The sequence below is a fragment of the Gopherus evgoodei genome, chromosome 7, assembly GCF_007399415.2.
Source record: "Gopherus evgoodei ecotype Sinaloan lineage chromosome 7, rGopEvg1_v1.p, whole genome shotgun sequence".
Taxonomy (NCBI): Eukaryota; Metazoa; Chordata; order Testudines; family Testudinidae; genus Gopherus; species Gopherus evgoodei.
Window position 1 is genome coordinate 119,129,622 of NC_044328.1, and position 23,068 is coordinate 119,152,689.

The 23,068-nt window shown below is 43.8% G+C and overlaps 1 protein-coding gene across 2 annotated transcripts in view; it reads left to right on the forward strand.

The window, feature by feature from the left end:
- Nucleotides 1–23,068, forward strand: part of CNTN3 (contactin 3) — a 251,644-nt gene that overhangs the window by 173,615 nt on the left and 54,961 nt on the right. For both annotated transcript variants that reach the window (XM_030570435.1, XM_030570436.1), the window contains exons 6-9: nt 683–867; nt 19,065–19,201; nt 19,652–19,781; nt 21,102–21,252. In XM_030570435.1, coding sequence (XP_030426295.1) covers nt 683–867; nt 19,065–19,201; nt 19,652–19,781; nt 21,102–21,252 — 603 coding nt within the window. The remainder of the gene's footprint in view (nt 1–682; nt 868–19,064; nt 19,202–19,651; nt 19,782–21,101; nt 21,253–23,068) is intronic.

Genomic DNA, 23,068 nt, shown 5'->3' on the forward strand with positions numbered 1-23,068 from the left:
TAGTTCTTTCCTCTTATCCAAACTTAGTCCCTTCTGCTCTTCACTAATGGTTTGAGAACCAGTCTTAATTTCTGAAAATGTATTTGCCAATTATTCTATGGATTATTTGACGAGCTCTGCCGAGTATTCATGATTTAGGGTGTGAGATTGGCAACCTAAATCATATAATACTGCTTGTATTTTTTGACTAGGTGACCGAAATTTTTAAAAATCGGAGAATTAATGAACAGCAACGGAAGAATGCAAATTTCAAAATTGCTTAGCCTCGTCCTATGTTTCTTCCCATGGAAGTCGATCATAAAACTGCCTTTGGCTTCAGTGGGAAACCAACACTAAGATTTTTTGAAAATCCTATCCTAAAGTATTTCTGGAATGAAGCTACTGGGATTTTGTAGAAAGTTTTACAAACACCGAACAGTCAGCTAAATTGTTGTGAATAATGGACAATCTGCCAGCACAAATAATAGTGAACCAAACACAATGCATTTATTTGCAAATCAGTTTCTTCAGGGTTCCACTATCTCTAATATATGATGTATATTAGATAAAAATTGACTACAAACCTTATTTCTTTAGTCAATTTTGAGGTTATTTTAATTTCACATTATGTATTTAATGTTACCAAATGACTGTTCTTAAGCAAACTTTTTAAAAGTCACTAATCCCATAACTTTCCTTTTAGCCCGGTGCCTCAGATAAACTGGAGAAGAACTGATGGCCTGCCATTTCCGAATAAAGTAAAGTTGAGAAAATCCAATGGCATGATTGAAATTCCAAATTTCCAGCAGGAGGATGCAGGCCTCTACGAGTGCATTACTGAAAACTCAAGAGGGAAAAACGTTGCAAGAGGACGTCTCACCTACTATGGTAGGAAGCTTTCATCATTACAAAATAAGCGTGTAATTTATGTAGGACAGACTATGGATACATGGTTTAATACAGTACCCTAGAATTCCTGCAGTTAAAAATCAAGTGCCATCTAATTGCTAAATGAGAAGAAGAGAATCTCCACATCCAATTTTGAAGGTTTTTTTGCTTAAACAGGCTTTATTCCAAGAGAAACAATCTTTAAAGCTTCAAAAATAGTAAATGAGGGCTTTCTCCTGCTAAGAACATCCACGTTCAAGAGCATTCCTGCAAGTGGTATGGGAAGAACTACATTTAATTAATTGGCTGTTGCAACAGAATAGTTAGTTACCTAAAGCTCGCTCTTTTTCTTTCTTTCTTTCTTTCTTTCTTTCTTTCTTTGATACTGTCATTGATGAATAGCTCAAAGCTTTCCAATGGCCATAACTGTTTTGCATACTACATGTGGAATCCATACTTCCATTTAAATAAATAATCTGATTTTTGAGGATCCTTTTGGGATTATGAAATCATGTTTACAGGAAAATTAAATTCCATCTTGGTTTAGAACAAATAATTCCCCAATACTCTCAAATCCTTTGTGTTCAAAAGGACCAATGAGGCATTAGGGAATGTAATCTAACTTAGAAAATGAAGAAACATGGAATTCAATAGCTGGAGAACAGCTACAGTCTCTTGTGCATTTAAAACTATACAGCCAATTGAATATCAACAATGCATATTGGTGTTTTCTTAATGGTAAAGTGATTTACAGGCAAACTGGCAATTGACAATTTTTGTAAAGTCAAATCTCAGCAAATGTAATTTTCCTTAGGAGTAACAATTAGATGAATGTTTCACTGTATGCTATGAAGTGTTTACTTCATGTAAGATTATTTTAACAAAGATACAAAAGTTGTATATACAAGGATAGAAAGTAGCTTCAAAGAAGATCACAGAAATATTCTTTTCAGATGTTTATGCTTTGATACAGCACGCAAAGTGCTACAGCATAGATATCCTGAATTTTGATTCAATTTATACAAAGGTGGTTTCACAAATAAGTGGAAAGGCAAATTTTCCTCCGTCCGCAGTTAAATAAAAAAAGATAGATTAATTGTCCATGTACAGGTTAACAGTTATGAATCCTACAATAAACATTACATATATAAGAAAATACAGTACAAAATGGCTAGGATTCATCATCTGCCAGCACCACATCTGAGACTTGGCTCTGTGCTCTGCTTTTTATAGAGTGACTTTCATTAGCAACTTGCTAAGTCTTAAGTAAGTGACAGTACATCCATCGAGTACAGCAGTTTTACAACAGTGTAATAAATGCATTGATTTCTGAGCCACACCACCACAAACCTAATGTAACACACTGGATCTAGACAACTGATTTATCGGTTACTTGGCATAATTTAACCTATAGAACACTGTTTCCTATGTTGCATTGGGGCTTCTAGAGAACACCATGCCTGAATCAAAGAAAGTTTCTGCACAACGGATGGCACGACTAGGTTGTGGCTACTGGGAACAGAGAGTCCTGACCTACCTCTGACCTTAGAACCATAAAAGGATGAAAATGTTCACTGCAAACTCTGTATCCACATGGGAATTCGAACTCTCTGAGAGTTAGTATTCAGCTACAGTGTTGTGGATAGGTTCATCCCTATTATTGATGGTTAAGACAGAAACAACAACTATACATATTGTAATGGTACAGAAGTTTTACAAGTTGATTCATTTGTTCTGATTAGTGAAATCCATATCACAAAATCAAATAGTCTTACCTGTATCTGCTTTGATACTTGCTCTGTTGACATAAGTTGCAAACCAACCAGTCTATATTAAGGACAGTGTATTTATATAACTTTTTTCTTTTGGCAGCTGGGGGATTGTTTGTAGTTTAAAACTGTTCTGTAACTGAAGATTCTATCTTCATATGGCTCTAATATTTACCTGTCACTGACTGTGATATCACAGCTCAGAAATCTTTCTGGTAAAGAAATGTAAGCTTAAAGTATACGCAATTTAATCATCCAGTAAACTCCCGTGTCAGTTATTTTGGAGTTCCTGAATAAGTTATTCTGAGAAGCACAGGGTGAGAAATTTAGTGAAACTAATGCAATATATTAATGATTCAGAAAAGATCAGACATCTGCTGGAAAGCACCAACTCTGGTGAGAGACAATTATAATACATGGCGGTGATACTAGTGCGGGTTGGCTGGTGTTTAAAGGTTTTATGAGCCTGAGATGCTTCTGTTACTCGTATGTGGTGAAATATGCACGTAACTAATGAAGAATCTAATACGATTCACCAAGGAGAGGGCGGTATATCCTCCTCTCACACAGTCACCACACTGTCCTGCCCCCTTTTCTCATCAAGAAGTTTGATGTTTTTACTAATTATGGCCCTCATTCAGCAAAGCACTTAGTCTCGTGTTTGACTTGAAGCATGTGCTTATTCTCATTAACAAATCGGATTTAGGGACAAGTTTGAAGTTAATCGCATGCTTAAGTACTTTGCTGAATAAGGTTGGATTGGGGCTTAAAGTTTAGTATATTCTAAGTGTTTTTCTGAGTCTGGGCCTATTTTATCTGTAAATACTATATTGGAGGTTTGAGCGTATTTCCTTGTGCTTGTTAAAAATCCCACGCACACCAGTGGTACTGTATAAATAATGGACCAGGTGGTGTTATTCTAGTTCAGCACTGCTACTTTCAACACTTTTCTGAAGTTGTTAATTAAGATGGATGTCTAAAACAAATGTTCTTGACTCTTTCATAATGTCACTAAGATCTTATTAATCCTCTTAATTATTTCTCTCCTGAAGGAGTTTATTACGGGATGATCCAATGTCAAGTTAACAACTTACTTTTCTTTCCACAGTTCTAGCATGTATAATACCTGATTTCTCCACACTACAGTCCTTGTCTTTTAAAAATTGAAAACCTGGGTCAGATATTGCTCTAATTTATCATATCGTCATGACATAGATTGCCCTCACCTTCAATATTATGCTCCATTACGATCACCTCCATCCCATAAAAGATAGAGGAAACTCAGTGGAGATGTTTGAAAACAGAGACGCTTCCAAATGAGGACAGGTGAAAAAGATTACCTTTATGTAGATTAGAGATAAATAAGAGGTGACAAGATAAAAGTTTTTAAAATAAGTATAGATGTCTGTGAACTCCTACTTCCTCCATCTCTTCATGCAAACAAAGTCACAAAATAAAATTAGTAGCCAACACATTTTAAAGTGCTCAAAGGAAATGCATTTTTACACACAGAATGACCCTGCAAAACTCAACTGATTCAACTATTATTGAGGCAAAGAGCTTAATGGATGGGGCACAATTCCTTCCCCTTTCCTTTCTTGCTCCTTAGGTTAGTCATTTTTAGTCATTTTTCTGCTGGTCTGTAATAGCAATACGTTACATTTGTGCTGGCCAGCACGTTTGCAGCAAAACCAACGCTCTGCCCATTCCCTAATCACTCACCTAGGAGAGCAGTGGGTGAACATCAACCCCCCTGTTTCTGCTCATCTGGACCCAAAGTCTGGTGAGTGTAAGGTGAAAGGAGGATTTCTACACTTGCGAAGGTGTATAGCCCAAGAGGTAGTTAACCCCCTTATAAATTGTTAGTGTATAAGCTACTAGTGCTCTGGGTCTGCAGTAATGTAATAATAAAACTACATTGAGATTGCAGTATCTTTGAAAATAGAGCATTGGTAGAGCAATCAAATTATATATACTCTAAAATATTAGCGCTTTTGTCAGATAAACTCAATCTGTCTTGTTCATAGAGATTTCTTCACAACATGAATTACAAAAATATAAATAAACAAATTAACATTGATGAGTTGCTGAGCTTGATCAACTTGAAACTTAATCATCAACGTTATCTAATGATTTATTTGCTTTGCTACTGAGACAGATTGTTAGTACATACAAAGATTAACAATCTTCCCAGTTATTAAAAATTACAAAAAATAAGTCTGATTGCTGGAGGTATTGAAGGCAGTTTGTTTTTTTTTGGGTGTGCTTTTGGTTAAAGAGGATGGGGCACCTCAAAACTCACTTATTTTGTCCCCCCAAAAAAGGGCAAATTAATGCTTAATCATTTCATTTTGTATATACAGATAAGCTTGTCACTTCCATCAACATGATGGTAAAATAGCTTGAGAGTCATAGCCTGAGACTGGGAAAGATATTGCCCTGTTATCTAGAAAAGCAGAGAATAAATTTTCCATTTTTGCTGAATGTCATAAAGTGGTAATTTTGGTTGAACTGTTGTAACTAAATTTTTTGCTAATGTATTGCCTGACTACTGAGTCAGCAGAAAACATAGGCCAGTACGGTTGAGTTTTTCACCTCAGTTCTCAGTTCCCTACATGTCTTCCCCGTAAGGAGTTCCCTGTCTCTAGGGTAACTGGGGACAGACCAGATCTTTGCTCAGAGCCTGGTCTTAAGATCCCCTTCAGGAAGAACTCCCTACAATTCTTTGCATTGGCTCCATGCCTCCCTTTGTCGCAGAGTTTTCATGAGGTTTTAGACAAAGCCCTTCCTTTGTCCCAGGGGAGAATCTTCACACTACCTTATCTTGGGAAATGTTCCTTTTGAAGCTGCTGCTTTTTGAGGTTCCAGCAGGGGCATTACACGTTAGGAGGAGACCATTGCTGTCATGAGAGTTGGAAGACCAAGGCTGGGATTGCCTAGAAAACCATCCAATTGATTTCTCCAAGTCTGGGCAGATTTCCCTTTATGAGTGGAGTTTCAAGGTGGGCCCTCATCTGGATGTGAACTACCACAGAAAATGGATGTTTGACATTATCAGGGGAGGATATAAAATAGAACTTGTTAATTGTTCTGGGGGGCAAGTTTATCCATTCCCAGAATTTAATTAAAATAAAACAGCACTATCAACCAGTCCTTTATAGCATCAAAAGATGTAGGGGGCAATAGTTTCTCCTGCATAATGAAATGGTAGAACCAGTTCTGTAGAAAGACAGATATTTTCGTAAAGTCACAAGATTTTGTGGTACCAAAGAGAAAACAAAGTGATGTAGCCCATTTTAGATTTCAGATCTCCTAACAAGACTAGTATTCCAGGTGGAAATCCAGCATTACATTATCTTCCCAAGATTTCAGAAAATGAAAATAAACTTCTTGGAGATCTATTGAAGATATGATCAGGGAGAGTCAGCCAGAGATACTTTAGCTTTTGCTACAAGAAGTGTTTTCAATACAGAATACTTCCCTTGTAGTCTTGTAACTGATATACAAGTATTCTCAGATGCCATTTCATCCCTCCATTCAGATGATAAACTTCTCATCATGTTACACATGGCCCAGCAGCCAACACTGAAAGCCTTTGGGAGCAAGTATGAGCAAACAAATGGATGGACCAATTATAGCCCTTGCAAAATTCCCCATCTGAGTTATCATCTAAGAAAAACTTTATTTGAGAAGAGCAATGGAAGAAGATATTACCTGATTCCTCAGAGTTCTGCATTAAAAAGGAAACTCACAGTCAGCTAGCTCAGCAAAATACACTTCGAACTGAGGCTGTACAGTGCAGACTATTTAGCCTTTTGGCACATCACAGGCCAGGAGGGAAACTTATTTATGAATCTATTTGCATCCAAATCCAGGTGGAAAACCAAAAGGGGGTACTACTACATGAGGAAAAGAGTGGTTCCATTATCTGAGAAGTGGACTAAAAGGCCTCCTTTTTGCCTTTTCCCCTCTCAGCCACTGAGAGTGAAGAATATTGTGAAGGAACAGGCCACAGTGATTTTATTCACTTTCTTGTTAACCCTCAGAAGGTCTTGGTTCTCAGACCTGATTTAAATATATCTGGAACCGCCTTTCAAACTCCCAATACACACACGCTCATAACAGTGCAACAGGGACTTATCTCTGTCCCAAACCGAAATCTAGCACTGCTTCACCCTCATCTGGGAAGCTGAGAGGAAGTTTTGAACTACCATCAGGCATTTAAGGTGATACACAGCCTGTTAGTATTTCAGGGGAAATTCACAAATGAAGTCAATTTATCAGTTGATGTAACACGGCACACACATTGGTATGAGTCAACTGATGATGAGGCTCAAAGCCAACGTTTCTTGGAAAGACAAGTCAGACTGCAGGTACATTGCGCTGTAAAATACCCAAGAGAGTCTTTCATTACTATCACCTAACAGATTCCTGAGGATCACCACTCTTACAATCTGCAGGTTGCTATCATGATCTCGATCTGTATATTACATTCCTAATAAAACCACCTTTCAGCTTCACAGTGATAGGTCTCTTCCTTGTCTCCCTGAAAAGCTGTTGTCTACTCACAGCTTCCTTGTCCAAGGGGGTTTCAGAGCTTGGTTTGCTCTCACTGAAACCTCAGTTCCATGGTCTATTTATCAAGCATGGTAGTTTTCTGAACTAACCAGACCTCCACCCCCAAGGTCACCACAATCTTTCTCCTATAATAAGAAGTGTTGTTTGTTGTCCTTCTGGATGAATCTGAATATCCTAAAAAAGTAAAATGCATAAGTTAATGCAAACAGAACCTAGAGGAGAGTAAAGATGTATATCGCTGAGGTACTCAAATCTTCTGGTTCAACTTCTCTCATTACCAGACACTATTTTAAAAAAAAAAGTGTGATTTTTTTGGGGTGGAGAGATCGTATTCATCTTATGAGGAAGTACGTAAGACTACTATTGCCATGGTCATCCATCCATACTTTCTCAAACCTTATGGAGTTGACACCCTCACACCTGTTAATGCACCATTTCATGGAAGAGTATTATGCAAAAGGGTGCCCTAGTAACGCTTATATTCTTACATGGTTAGACTGAATCCTTCTCCCTGTCTAGAAATGATATACCATTTTCTGCATCCCACTGTGCAGAGCAACTGGCATAGAGGGGACTCAGAAAGGGAAAATTCTGTCTTACCTGCAAGTTTTTATTCTAGGACTCTCTATGTCAGTCTGATGCTCCCTCAAATGATTGCATTATGTCCTTTTTTCCCCTTGCTATTGCTCACTTGTTAAGTGGTTTGAAAGAGAAGAGGGTGTTCCTTAAATTCCATGTTAAGGCTCTTTTGCAAATAGTGTGAGTTGAACAGTGCTTTTGAACTTATAGTTAGTATTTTTTAGCTTTGGAATCTATTGTTTTACAGAGTTCTTCCTTGAGGGGGTCGTCCTGAGCCGAGACTCAGAGTAAAGGTCTGGTTTGCTCCCAGTAGCTCTGGAGACAGACAGCAAGCCACTGTGAAAACTGATGTGGAGTGTCCCAGAATGAACATTTACAGATAAGACAGAACTTTCCCTTTCTTGGGAATACAGAAAATGATGAATTTTATAGCTACTTTAAACCTACTTTGTAGGAATGCTTTCAAATGAGACTATACAGCAGATAGGAAATATTGCACATCTGTGGATCCATCAATAATACAACTACTGTTGCCTGTTTTACATAAATATTTAGGTATGCAAAGTGCAAGAACCATGCAGACATCTATGCTCAGACTTTCATCCCCCTTGACACACATGGGACAAACACTCCAGAATGATAGTGCAAGAAACTTTAACATAAATGGTGGCTCTTTTTGTAACTTCAGTTTAATAATTTAGCTTTTGTGATGTAAATAAATTTGATGATAGTAAGATAATAAGTTTGTGTGACGCAAAGATGAACGTGTGTTATATTTCAGGGATACCTTGATAAAGAGGACAGTTGAAAGTGCATTTCTTAGGGTACAAGAGGTTTGTCAATAGAACGGTATCTGCTGAGGTAGGGCAGAAACAAGATCTGCAGTTTCTCTGTTCCCAGTAGCAGTTCTCCCTTGGACTTCCTTGGAATCTCATTGCTTAAAAGGCCCATTCACTGTTCCTGTCTCAGCCCTTGGACTTTTCACCTGGGAAACCCCTTACTTCAGGGTGGCTCACCTAGCATCACATAGTCCTAAAAGATGGTCTGGTCATTAACTCTTGTTTGCACAGCTAGTCTGCAAAACAAAGGAACCTCAGAAAGATTTCACTGAGGATGGAACATAAGAGAGTGTTTTAAACTACATAATCCCCTTAATGACTGCCAGATGTGTACTGCGTGGTTAATTTTAACTTTTTACATGAGAGTTTCATCCCAAGTGCTTATACATCAGTGACCTATAACCAGTGTGATATTAGTACATATTAGCATTACATTATACTGTATTATTTTAATTAATTATTGTAATGAGTCCAATGTATTACACTGTGACAAGAACAACAATATCTTTGGAGGAATATTAGGAATATTTGGAGGAATATTGGAGGTATATTACATTACAAAAATTGGTAAACTGGTTTGTATAAAAAGAAAACCCACTGAAATCTTCATCCAAATGGCAGACTAATGGTCCTGTGGCTAAGGCACTGGCCTGAGAATCAGGAGATCTGGTTTCAGTTCTCAGCTGCCGCGAAGACTGCCCATGTGACCAAAGGCAAGTCATTAATTTCTCAGAGCTGAATTCATCCCTGATGTAACTTCACTGTAGTCACCATCTCAACAGGAATTCATTAGACCCTTTCTGCCTCAGTACTCGAGCAAGTTGAAATGTTTTCATTAAAATGATTTTTCCAACCCAAAGGGCCCTTTTTGTAAAACTGATTTTTTTTTGTGAGAACGTTTCAGTTTTGACTAAAAATTTTGATGTTTCTATTGGGAAAATTTAAGTGATAGCTTCCCACCTGGGAGGCTTGTGTCGCTTTTATTTTTCTACAAATGAAACTGACAGAATTTTTCCCAGAGGGCTGCGGAGGCTGAGCATCCTAACTTCTCGGCCTTCCCGCAGCTCTGGGGACAGAGAGGCAAAAGGCAGCCAGACCAAAGCATCCCGTTTTGTTTCTCTCAAAAGGGAATTATTTTAGAAAATCCTTCCTGTGAAAGATTTTGCAATTCATGATGTTTCATATCAGTTTAAGATGATTTTTTTCAAAAGCTTGAAATATTTCATAGGAATGGATTTCCATTTTCCAGCCAGCTGTACTCAGAACTCCATCTATAAAATGTGGATATTTCCCTACCTTGCCAAGGAGTTGTGAGGATAAATATTTAACGTTTGTGAGGTGCTCATTTGGGCTCCCAAATCATTTTTGAAAATGGGCCTTGGCTTCTAGGTTGTTCAGCATTTTCAAAAACTTTATCCCAAATCTTTTTTTAACATTCAAAAAAATTTTCAGTAACTTTTATTCTTCGTTTACCCACAACCTGGTATTGTCTGAATGTGGAAAGATGTGTCTGTCTTGAGCTATGTTCTTTTCATAGCATTTCTGGTGTGGATGTTTATCTGAACGTTTCATATTCACCCATCATTATGTTATACTGTGGACTGCAGTAATGCTGGGTTCTCTAGGGGTCTGGGTCAACAAGGAAATAGTGACTGTTTATATTTTCTATGTAAAATGCTCAGAAGAAGGTGTGAGGTACTTTACTTTTTAAAATGCAGCTTTCACCCAATAAGAGGGAGTACATTAAGAAATAAAAATGAAAGTACTTTTGATTTATCATTAATACCCATTTTCCAATGGTAAAGTACTTATTCCCTTCCTGTTAGCAGTCAGTGAAAGCTAGACTGGACAAGTACATAAGGGATCAATTTTGTAAACTCAGGTTCTGGCAGAACATTATAATAAGGAGAACCAAATTCCAGACAGCCTTTTTTTTTCACAAAAATAGCAATTGCAGAAAATCCATAAAATCAAGAAAGTTATGGTTTTGAGCCATGACAGTCTTATTTTAGCAAAATGTTACACAACCTTGTGTCTGGTTTCTGCAAATGCAAAGGTCAGGGTTTGTCTGTGGTGACAGAAATAGCATATATGAGAATACAGACTTAGTACAAACTTCACTTATTTCTGTTTCAAATGGAATTCATATTAATAACCTGTCAAGTAACTTTCTGCTTTTCAGTGGAGAGCTACTAAAGGGCCAGGTTATTATTACCTTTTACCCAGTTAGCTTGTAACTGCCAATTCCCCATTTCCCTTGTTTGCAAAGGAAAGGGGTGACAGCTGTCATGTAATACCTAAATTTATTTCAAGAAATGCTGAATAGGACATAGTGTGAATGGTTCCTTTCTTTCTTTAGATAGTTGGTTATTTTTATGGTCCTCCTTAAGGCCACCTTCTGGGTGGCGTGCCATATGTCACCCACGGCCGTTTACCCCAGGGGGTTAGGGTAGGGTAATTTCCTCACAACTTGCCTTTAATAGGCAGCAGGTTTTAAATGAATAGGTAGAAGATTTAAAACAAACAGAAGGAAGTACTTCTTCACATGACGCACAGTCAACCTGTGGAACTCCTTGCCTGATGATGTTGTGAAGGCAAAAACTATAACAGGGTTCAAAAAAGAATTAGATAAGTTCATGGAGGATCAGTCCATCAATGGCTATTAGCCTGGATGGACAGGGATGGTGTCCCTAGCCTCTGTTTGCCGTAAGCTGGAAATGGGCAAGAGGGGATGGATCACTTAATGATTACCTGTTCTGTTAATTCGCTCTGGGGCACCTGGCACTGCCCACTGTCAGAAGACAGGCTACTGGGCTAGATGGGCCTCTACTCTGACCCAGTATGGCCGTTCTTATGCCTTGTGTTTTTCCAGTTCTTGTTATTTTTGAGGTTCACACTGCAAGATTTTCCAAACTGATATTCAGTCCAAAGCTTGTTCACGACAGTATAGTTGGACCGTGCTGTCTGTATCCAGGTCACAATGCCTGCCTGAGAGCCCCAAATGAGGTGCTGTAAGGTGAAACATGCTAGAATTATCAACCATAAAGATGAAGGTAAAAGTGGAAGGCCTTGCATTTTGGGTCAGCAAGCCAGCTCAGGAAGCTAAACGTTTCCGTACTCTGGGACTGATCAGCTCTGAGGAAGAAAATCATGATGTCAACAGGCTACATACCCATGACTTGTCTCCCTGTATCTAAAGAAGCTTGCAAGCATATAGCATTGTGACAGCAATGTCATCGTCTGGTGCTTGACTGCAGTTATAGTTCCTGCTCCACGTGAGTGGAACAACTATGAGAACTGGAGAGTTCAGGGCCCTTTGTATCTTACATATCTTGTTTATCCATTTTCTGTTTTTGTCTTTTGTTTTCATTAATTGAGGGATCTCCCAGCTTTTTATTATTTTAGGGTGTGAATGTGTGGTTATGTGCATGAATGCGTGTGTAACCTTACCCATAAAGACCACATGGGGGTGTGTGAAAGTATAATCTACTTTTAAGAAGCCCTAAAATTTTGCCTGAAAATCATTGCATATATGTGCTCCTAGTTCTGTAAAAGCATCCAGGGAAATTAAATTGTCAGCATACAATGTTAAGTAAGAGCTGTGAAACTTTTAAAGTTTGATTAAAGTCTGCATTTGTGTTAGTGAGGAGGAAATGGGTTGTTCCTCATACATAATAGTGAAATCTGAAAAGAAAGTTTCAATTGGCTTTTGATGTTGTGAGTTACATGTAAACAATAATTTGATTTCTGTATTAAAATATTCACACAGGTATGTTTTGATTACACTGCTATAGGAAAAATCCTTCACTTGGAATTTAGAAATAAATGGAGAGCCACTTGCTTTAGATGTTCTGGTTTAAAGTATGTATTAATTTCATGATTTAACTAAACTGATTATTGAATTCCAATGTTGGTGCTGATTTGCCTATTTACACTTATTTTGACCTCAATTTCTTACTGCATTGTTTAACACTTAATCAGTGTAGTAATATTTTAGTACTTGGTGATATATTTAGCCTTAGTGATGTATTTATCAGCTTTAATCAAATTTATTTTAAAAGGACATCGAGTCATATTTCTTTCAGTAAGCAACCCAGGTCAGAACCATGGAGAATCTTTGAGCACCAGCTGATCCGCCTAGGAGCCTAATCCACTCTTTCTAAATTAACCCTTTTGTTCTTCTTCGAGTGATTGCTCACATCCATTCCAGTTAGGTGTGCGCGCCGTGCGTGCACGTTCGTCGGAAACTTTTTTACCCTAGCAACTCCAGTGGGCCGGCAGGTCGCCCCCTAGAGTGGCGCCGCCATGGCGCTCTATATATACCCCTGCCGGCCCGCCCGCTCCTCAGTTCCTTCTTACCGCCGTGTCGGTCGTTGGAACTGTGGAGCGCGGCTTAGCTGTCCTCCACGTCCCTAGCTCTCCTTGTTATCTCTCGTTTGTCTAACTCGTTCTTCTGTAGTTGTTAATTAGATTGTTAAGTGTAGATAGTAGTACTTAAGTTAAATAGTTTGTAAATAGTTCTTCGCCGGGGGCTTAGCCCTTCCCGGCACCCGGCACCGGGCTCATGCCTGGTTCGCCGGGCTTCAAGCAGTGTGCGGCCTGCAAGAAGCCTATGCTCACCAGCGACCCCCACGACGCGTGCCTGAAGTGCCTGGGGGAATCACACACATCGGACAAGTGCCGCATCTACAAGGCTTTCAAGCCAAGGACAAAGAAGGAGAGGGATCAAAGACTCCGAACTCTCCTTATGGAGGCGGCTCTTGACCCGGCAGCTTCGCAGGCCGTGACCTCGGCGCCGGCACCGGATCGCACCGGCACCGAAAAGACTCCCCGGCACCGACCTTCTCCGGCACCGGGGACGGAACCGAGGCCGTCGAAGTCTACTACTCTGGCCCGGCAGACCCGACTAGAGCGCCCGGCCTCAACATCGGCCGCGGCGCCGCCGGCACCGTCGACTCCGGGCCCGATGGGTCCGTCGAGTCCGGTACCGCCAAGCTCCCCCATGAGATCTGGGGTGGAGATATTGGTCCCATCCACGCCGGAGACCTTCGCCTCGGCTCGGGACCTTATAGCTCTGACTGAGCCCACTCAGCTGCCACCCCCGGTACCTCCGGTGCGGGTAGTGTCCAGAGGCAAACCCATGATGGCGGCACCGTCTCGAGCCTCACGCTCAAGATCGAGGTCCCGACGTCGCGGTCGCTCCAGATCCCGCCGCCGCTCGCAGTCCCGGCACCGCTCCCCTCGGCGGTACCGGTCGCACTCGCGGCACCGGTCGGCCTCAAGACGTTCGCGGTCGGACTCCAGCCGCCGAGACCGGCACCGCGACTCCAGGAGCCAGTCCCGACGTTATCCGCCACACCGGTCGACCTCCCGGCACCGAGCTGGTGGCAGGTCCCGGTCCCGATCCCGGTCGACCTCCCGGCACCGAGCTGGTGGCAGGTCCCGGTCCCGGTCGACCTCCCGGCGCCGAGTCGGTGGCAGGTCCCGGTCCCGATCCCGGCACCGAAGCGGCGGCTGGTACTGGTCTAGATCCCGGCACCGTGACAGAACCCGGTCCCGTTCCCGGCACCGTTTTGACTCCCGGCACCGGTCCCCGGCACTGAGACATTCGTCCATGCCGAACCGCGCAGACCCTTACCAACCAGGGTCAGCCCCGCCGTGGCCTTTTAGACAGCCGTCGGTCTGTTCCCAGACGGACAGCGGGTATGCGCTGGGCACCGACCGGCAAGCGGCGCTATTTAGCGATCCGCCTCTACAAGACCAAGGCCTGCAGCAATGGGGGTTCTGGACACCCTGGGCATACCATCAAGCCCAGGGGCCCCAACAACTCCTTGCTAGACCTGCGACGGCAGACCGCAGGGCGCCGGAAGCCTCATTGTCTCGCCCCCCTCCCTCCCCGGATGAGGAGGAAGGGTCCAAGCAACAAGACTCCGCTCTGGCTCCTGAGGCGGAGGCGAGGGCCGAGGGAGACACTCCATTAGACACTCTCTTGCCGGGGGTCTCCTCATCCTCCTCCCCGGATGAAGCGGTGGCGGGTACCTCCTCCAACAGCCCACCCCCGCTGGATCTCAGAGCGCACCAAGACCTCCTCAGGCGAGTAGCTCAGAATCTGAGTCTGCAAGCCGAGGAGGTCTCGGAGATAGAGGATCCAATTGTCACCATCCTCTCAGCGGATGCTCCCACCAGGGTCGCCCTGCCCTTCGTAAGAACCATCCAGGCCAACGCCAACACCATCTGGCAGTCTCCGGCCTCCATCCCCCCTACTGCGAAGGGCGTCGAGAGGAAGTACATGGTCCCTTCTAAAGGCTATGAGTACCTCCATGTACACCCGACACCGGGTTCCCTGGTGGTTCAATCCGTGAATGATAGAGAGCGTCATGGGCAGGAGGCTCCAGCCCCCAAATCCAGAGAGGCCAGGCGAATGGACCTCCTCGGCCGTAAGGTATACTCGGCTGGGGCGCTGCAGCTCAGGGTTTCGAACCAGCAAGCCCTGCTGAGCAGGTACGCCTTCAACTCCTGGGTGGCAGCAGACAAATTCAAGGAGCTGCTACCGCAAGACGCTCGCCAAGAATTTGCAGCCATCTTAGATGAAGGCAAGAAGGTTGCACGCACGTCCTTGCAAGCTTCTTTGGATGCTGCGGACTCGGCTGCCCGTACCCTTGCGTCAGGAGTAACGATGCGTCGCATCTCCTGGCTGCAGGTTTCTGGCCTTCCGCCGGAGCTCCAGCATACCATCCAGGACCTCCCTTTCGAAGGCCAGGGCCTGTTTTCTGAAAAGACAGACCCCAGACTCAAGAGTCTGAAAGATAATCGGGGCATTATGCGGTCCCTCGGGATGCACACACCGGGAACGCAACGCAGACCCTTCCGGCCACAGCAACAACAGCAGCGCAGGCCGTATTCCCAGTTCCGCCAGCGGCAGGACCTTAACAGGCGCCGCGGCAGGAATGGAAGACGCAGACATTCGGGGAACCAAGGGGGGCAGAACCAAGGCTCCTCTAAGCCCCCGCCTGGGCCTAAGCCTTCATTTTGAAGGTGCGCCCGAGGGCGCAGTAACAGTTTCCCCTACGGATCCTTCCCCCCCATTTTCCAACCGCCTTTCGTTTTTCCTCCCGGCGTGGTCCCAAATAACATCGGACCGCTGGGTCTTAAGCACGGTGCGGACGGGATACCGCCTGCAGTTTGTGTCATTTCCTCCTTCCCGCCCCCCTTCCCCGTCCCTTTTCAGGGACCCCTCTCACGAGCAATTCCTTCTGCAGGAGGTGCGGACGCTCCTCAGCAAAGGAGCTATAGAGGTGGTTCCAGAAAACGAGAAAGGCAAGGGGTTTTATTCCCGTTACTTTCTGATCCCCAAGGCCAAGGGAGGCCTCAGGCCTATCCTCGACCTGCGAGAGCTCAACAAATACCTGGTGAAGTTGAAGTTCCGCATGGTATCCCTGGGGACCATTATCCCATCCCTGGATCCGGGAGACTGGTACGCCGCCCTCGACATGCAAGACGCGTATTTTCACATTGCCATTTGGCCACACCACAGACGTTTTCTTCGCTTCGTGGTGGGCCCCCTTCATTACCAATTTGCAGTCCTCCCATTTGGCCTATCCACGGCCCCGAGGGTGTTTACAAAATGCATGACAGTTGTTGTGGCGCATCTTCGGCGCAATCGTATCCACGTGTTTCCTTATCTGGACGATTGGTTGATTCGGGGCACGTCGGAACAACAGGTCTGCAGCCATGTCCGCGTGATCACCGGCTTGTTCGCCACTTTGGGCCTCTTGATAAACACGGACAAGTCCACCCTGATTCCCACGCAGAGGGTGGAATTCATCGGGGCCATCCTGGACGCCACGATGGCCAGGGCCTTGTTGCCATTGCAGAGGTTCCAGGCCTTGTCGGCGATCGTTCAACGACTGCGGACAGCCCCCTTGACATCAGTGCGGACATGTCTAGCCCTGTTAGGCCACATGGCGGCTTGCACCTTTGTGACCGGTTACGCTCGGCTCCGCATGAGGCCCCTCCAGTTGTGGCTCATCGATCATTACAGGCCGGCAAGACAGCCGCTAGACATGCTAATCACAATTCCCCAAAGGGTGTTAGATTCTCTAGCCTGGTGGCTAGACCAGTCCGTACTATGTGCGGGACTCCCTTTCCACCCACCTCAGCCCTCGGTGTCCCTGACAACGGATGCCTCAGATCTAGGCTGGGGGGCCCACCTAGGGACCCTGAGAACGCAGGGCCTGTGGTCCCAGGAGGAGGTGGAGTTGCACATCAACATGCGGGAGTTGAGAGCGGTCCGCCTTGCTTGTCAAACGTTCTGCCATCAGCTTCAGGGTCGTTGTGTCGCAGTGTTTACCGACAACACGATGACCATGTACTACATCAACAAGCAGGGCGGCACCAGATCCTCTCCCCTGTGTCACGAGGCGATGCAGCTCTGGAACTTTTGTGTAGCCCACTCCATTCGCCTCACGGCTTCCTTCCTCCCCCCGGGTACGGAACACGCTGGCGGATCGATTGAGCAGATCCTTCCTGTCGCACGAGTGGTCCCTTCGACCGGACGTCGCCCTCTCCATTTTCCGGAGGTGGGGTTATCCCCGGGTGGACCTATTCGCGTCCAGAGGGAACAGGAAGTGCCAGGCGTTCTGCTCCTTTCAGGGCAGGGAGCCCGGGTCGATAGCGGATGCCTTCCTTATTCAGTGGTCGACCCACCTTTACTATGCGTTTCCCCCGTTCCCTCTGGTCCACAGGGTCCTTCTGAAGGTGCGCAGGGACAGGGCTCACGTGATCATGGTGGCCCCGGCCTGGCCCAGGCAGCACTGGTACCCCATGCTGCTGGACCTGACCATAACCGACCCAGTCCCCCTGCCCCTTCATCCGGACCTGATTACCCAGGAGCACGGGACCCTCTGTCACCCGGACCTGCAGTCGCTCCATCTAGCGGCGTGGCTCCTGCGTGGCTGACCGGTTCTGAGCTGCGCTGCTCCACACCGGTGAGGGAGGTGCTTTTGGGCAGCAGGAAGCCTTCCACGAGAGCGACATATTCGGCCAAGTGGAAGCGTTTCTCCTGTTGGTGCGTGGAGAAGAATCTCCGCCCTATGGAAGTTTCAGTGGCCAATATCTTAGACTACGTTTGGTCCCTCAAACAGCAGGGTCTGGCGATATCGTCGTTGCGAGTCCACCTGGCGGCTATCTCCACCTTTCACCCGGGTGCGGATGGTCGCTCGGTCTTTTCTCGCCCGACGGTGTCTAGATTCCTTAAGGGACTGGAACGTTTATACCCTAACGTCCGACTCCCTGCTCCAACCTGGGATCTTAACTTGGTGTTGTCTCGGCTCATGGGACCCCCCTTTGAGCCGTTAGCTACTTGCTCCCTGCTTTACCTCTCTTGGAAGACTGCCTTTTTAGTAGCTATCACCTCAGCTAGGCGGGTGTCGGAACTCCGGGCTCTGGTGGTAGACCCTCCGTATACAGTCTTCCACAAGGACAAGGTACAGTTGAGGCCACATCCTGCCTTTCTCCCCAAGGTAGTCTCTTCCTTCCACATCAGCCAAGAGATATTCCTTCCGGTTTTTTTCCCGAAACCTCACTCCTCAGGCAGGGAGCAGCAGCTCCACTCGCTTGATGTCCGTAGGGCTCTCGCGTTCTATGTGGAGAGGACCAAGCCCTTCCGCAAATCCGCCCAACTTTTCGTGGCGGTAGCGGACCGCATGAAGGGGCTTCCTATCTCCTCCCAGAGGTTATCCTCATGGGTAACGTCCTGTATCAGGACCTGTTATGACTTGGCCCACGTCCCTGCGGGACGGGTGACTGCGCATTCCACCACGGCGCAGGCGTCGTCGCTGGCTTTCCTCGCCCATGTGCCCATCCAGGAAATCTGTCGGGCAGCGACCTGGTCATTGGTCCACACCTTTGCTGCCCACTACGCCCTGGTCCAGCAGTCAAGAGACGATGCGGCCTTCGGATCTGCAGTGCTCCATGCCGCGACTTCTCACTCCGACCCCACCGCCTAGGTATGGCTTGGGATTCACCTAACTGGAATGGATGTGAGCAATCACTCGAAGAAGAAAAGACGGTTACTCACCTTTGTAACTGTTGTTCTTCGAGATGTGTTGCTCACATCCATTCCACACCCGCCCTCCTTCCCCACTGTCGGAGTAGCCGGCAAGAAGGAACTGAGGAGCGGGCGGGCCGGCAGGGGTATATATAGAGCGCCATGGCGGCGCCACTCTAGGGGGCGACCTGCCGGCCCACTGGAGTTGCTAGGGTAAAAAAGTTTCCGACGAACGTGCACGCGCGGCGCGCACACCTAACTGGAATGGATGTGAGCAACACATCTCGAAGAACAACAGTTACAAAGGTGAGTAACCGTCTTTTCTCACACTGAACAGTAATTTGCAATTTGTTTGGGCTTTCTTATTTTGTATTTCTTATGTAGCAAAACCTCACTGGGTCCAGATTATAAAAGATATTGAAGCTGCAGTGGAGGACAGTTTATACTGGGAATGTAGGGCAAGTGGGAAGCCCAAACCATCCTACAGATGGACAAAGAATGGAAACACTCTAGCATTAGAGGTAAAGTGTTTTTTTTCTCTGTTTGACTTTTTTTAAGTAAAGTCATATGAAATTAAGATCCCTACATATTAAGCGCTAAGAGTTCATTGAGGTCCATGGAACTAACCAGTCCAGTAGCGTGCCCAGCTTTTTTAGTAAATTTCTAAACTTCATGATTATAGAGAAAATCTCAGGCCTTTAGGACTCAGACTAATAAAAAGAGCCTAAAATCAGGCCTTTTTCTCCTTAGATGGCACCATAAAGCTCTATTTGTATCACTAAAGCCATCATTGCATCATTACCAAAGTATGGAGTTCACCCCTGTTCAGAGAGCATATCCCCTACATGAATCCTGCTTAGGACCTCATAATGGGACTTACGCAAACTCTCTGCACATCGATGAATTCCCCCCCTTTTATTTATTTCTTGTAAAACTTAGTGTACATTAAAGGTGTTTTTCTTAATATCCAGGGAAGGATCCAAACTGAAGGTGGTACACTTATAATAACAAATCTAAATCTGACAGATTCTGGCATATACCAGTGCATAGCTGAAAACAAACATGGAGTGATATATTCCAGTGCAGAGCTCAGGGTTATAGGTAAGATTTAATTTTCCTTTCTACGGGGGGTGAGGGAAGATGATAACTTTTTGCCATTACTGCTGCAGCTAGTAACATGCACATGATCTCAAATTTTTAACCCACGCAAATGCTTTCAACAAAATAAACATTTTTTTTTACAGCAGGTGACTTCTTATCTGCAGTTCTGAGGAGTTTACTCACCTGGTCCTAAAGGATTTTCTGGAAATAGCCACCATATTTACAGCCCAATCATTCACTGCTTTAACCCGAGGACACAGAGATAAATTATTAATTAGGGGGAGAGCAGAGACAAAGACTTGGATGCAAGCCCAAAGATTAAAACTAATCACACAATCTGGAAGCCACATTGGCTCAGCACATTAGTCAGTAGCACTGACCTTCTGCATCCTGACTCCGCTATTCCCAGGAGAGAAATGTCATTTCAAAGCAATAAGCTGGTTGTATGTGCTACTTTTCTTGATCGTTGGGATAAGGGCCTGTCATTTTATGGTTCAAGTGATGTGTGCTCATTTTAAAAACAAATTAAAATCACTTACTAGAATGAAACTTTGAATTTGCAAAGTGTCATGTGAATTCAAATGCTTTCATGCTTTTTACTTTTAAGGCGAAGGAGAGTGATTTGGAAAATTAATTGGAATGAGGCCTACGTAAAACAAACTAGTTCCCTTCCAATGATAAGGTTCAGAATCAGTCACTGAACCATTAACCCGGCCTCATCTTCCTAAAAGCTGGATTTCTATTCAAAGTTCCATGATTAGCATTGTTCTCTGTCATGCCCATTTATTGAACTGTTAATTAATACAGAATATACTTTTATAGTCCAAGTAGTTTCTTAATCCTGAGGCCCAGACTAGTGATCTGACACAAGGCAAGGAGTCAGGAAATTCTCTGAGTTCTAATACAGGTCCTGGTGCTGAGTCCAAGTGGTCGTGGGAAAATCCCTTCAGGCCAGATTCATCAAAGCTCTTGAGCATATAAAGTTATGCACGTGCTTAAACACGACCAACTTCAGTAGGACTTGACTGGGATTTAAACATACGGTTAAGTCCGTGCGACCTTAAACCCATGCTTAAACCTCAGCATGTGCTTAAGTGCTTTGCAGAATCAAGGCCTTAACTTTTATGTCCCAGTACCTCAAGTTATAAAAAGGAGAAATAATATTTCCCTTACAGGAGTACTGTTTGAATTAACTACCTTACTTAATTAATGTTTGTAAATACACTTGGAAGCTGAGAAGTGCCATAAATGCTCAGTACTAGCATCATTAATATAATGTCAGCCAGTTTTATTTCACTGTTAACATTCCCTCTGTTTTAGCTTCTGCTCCAGATTTCTCCAAGAACCCAATGAAGAAACTGATTCAGGTTCAGATAGGCAGCACAGTAAATTTTGAGTGCAAGCCAAAAGCTTCCCCTAAGGCAATTTGCTCCTGGAAGAAGGGAGGCGAGCTGCTACAGGAAAATGAAAGGTATTATATTTGTTTTAATCTTATTAAACGAGTATTTGTTTGTAACCTGCAAATTCCTTTTTAAGGACAGCTATATAATGGTATCACTTTCAAATCCAAATAGTAACTGGGCAAAATCTTATCTAATATCTGTCTAGGTTTTAATAATTGAAAATAACAGTATCTAGCTTTTATATAGCCTTTATACCGTGTTCATTGCCATTCTATCTGAGAATATTCTGCTCTGAGATACAAGCATCCAGCATTCATTGAAGTCATGGGTCAACTTCTGCTCTCTGTTTCACAGGAGTAATGGAGAGAGGAATTTGGCCCAGGGCAGTGGCACCTTGGCAAATCTATGTGAGACTTGGAAATATACTGTAATTACAAAACCTGTAATATAACCTGCAAATACTTGTACTTGCAAAGTCCTTTAGACAAAATCCTTCACAAGTGGAGGGTAAGACAAGAGGTTTGGGGTAAGAAACGTAAAGTTGCTTCACAGTGAGAATTTGGCTCAGAAACAAAAAACAGACTAGGAATAAATGGTCGATTTTCATCATAGCAACAGGTTAACAGTGGGGTGGTCTGGAGTCCTGCACTTAAGACAGCTGTTGTTTAATGTATTTATTAATAACCTGGACAAGGGAGTGAGCAGTGTGGTTCAAATTTGCAGATGACACAAAATTAATCAGGTTAGTCCATTGTACTCTGGCGGGAGCTAATAAAGCCAGGCAGTTAAACAGTGGCAGATGAAAATCACTGTTAAGCAATGCAAGCTAATGTAGATTGGAACAGAAAATTCAAATTGCTCATACACAATGTTGTGTTGTAAATTTTAACTATAACCACTTAGAGAAAAAAAGGAGACGTCACTGTTTACAGCTCAATGGAAAAAATCTGCTCAGTGTGCACCATCAATCAAAAAATAAAACCCCACAGAATTATAATGTGTAAAGAATGAGATAGAAAATATTATAGTGCTGTTACATAAACTGATGATGTTCCCTTACCTTGAATATTGTGTTCGGTTCTGATCACCTTTTCATAAAAAAATACAGCAAAAATAGAAGTGGATAAGAGATAGCTGATGAAAATGATTAGAAGCATGGAAAGACTTTGGTATGAGCAGAGACTGAAAAGACATGGGCTGCTTGATTTAGAGAAGAGCTAAAGAAAATGGGTCAGAATCAAAGTATATGATATAATGAATGGTGAGCAGAGGATTATCAGGCACTTTTGTATACCCTTTCCCATAATATAATGAAATTGAATAGCAACAAATGGAAAACTAATAAAAGGAAATACTTTATTAACATAGCACATGACAAGCCTATGGAGGTTCCTGCCACAGAATATCACTGAGCTCTAGCAGATTTCAAATAAAAATTAGGGGTGTGATTTTTCAGGTGCTATTAACGTTGACCTAACTCCGCTCCCCTTGAAGTCCATGGTAATTTGCTTCAAGAGGGACAGAGTAAGGTCCATGCTAAATGCTTTTCAAAATCCCACTGTATCATAAATGTCTAATGAGAACATCCATAGTTACCTTTTTTTTATCCTATATAATGTATAAAAAATGTGAACCCTCATGCTTTTGGGCATAAACTAACTAATGAATGGAGTTTCCATGAGGGCAAGTAATTCCATAATGTCCTTATGGCATCCTTTTCACAAGCAACTGGCACTGGACAGGTTGAGGGTGGATACTGGACCGAATGCAGCAGTGGTCTGATCCAGTGTGGCAGTTCTTATGTAAACGTCCCCGTTTCCTGAAGACAGAATTTAGCCTTAATTGGGAGTTATATTTGACTCAATGATAGTGGTCCAGTCTGTC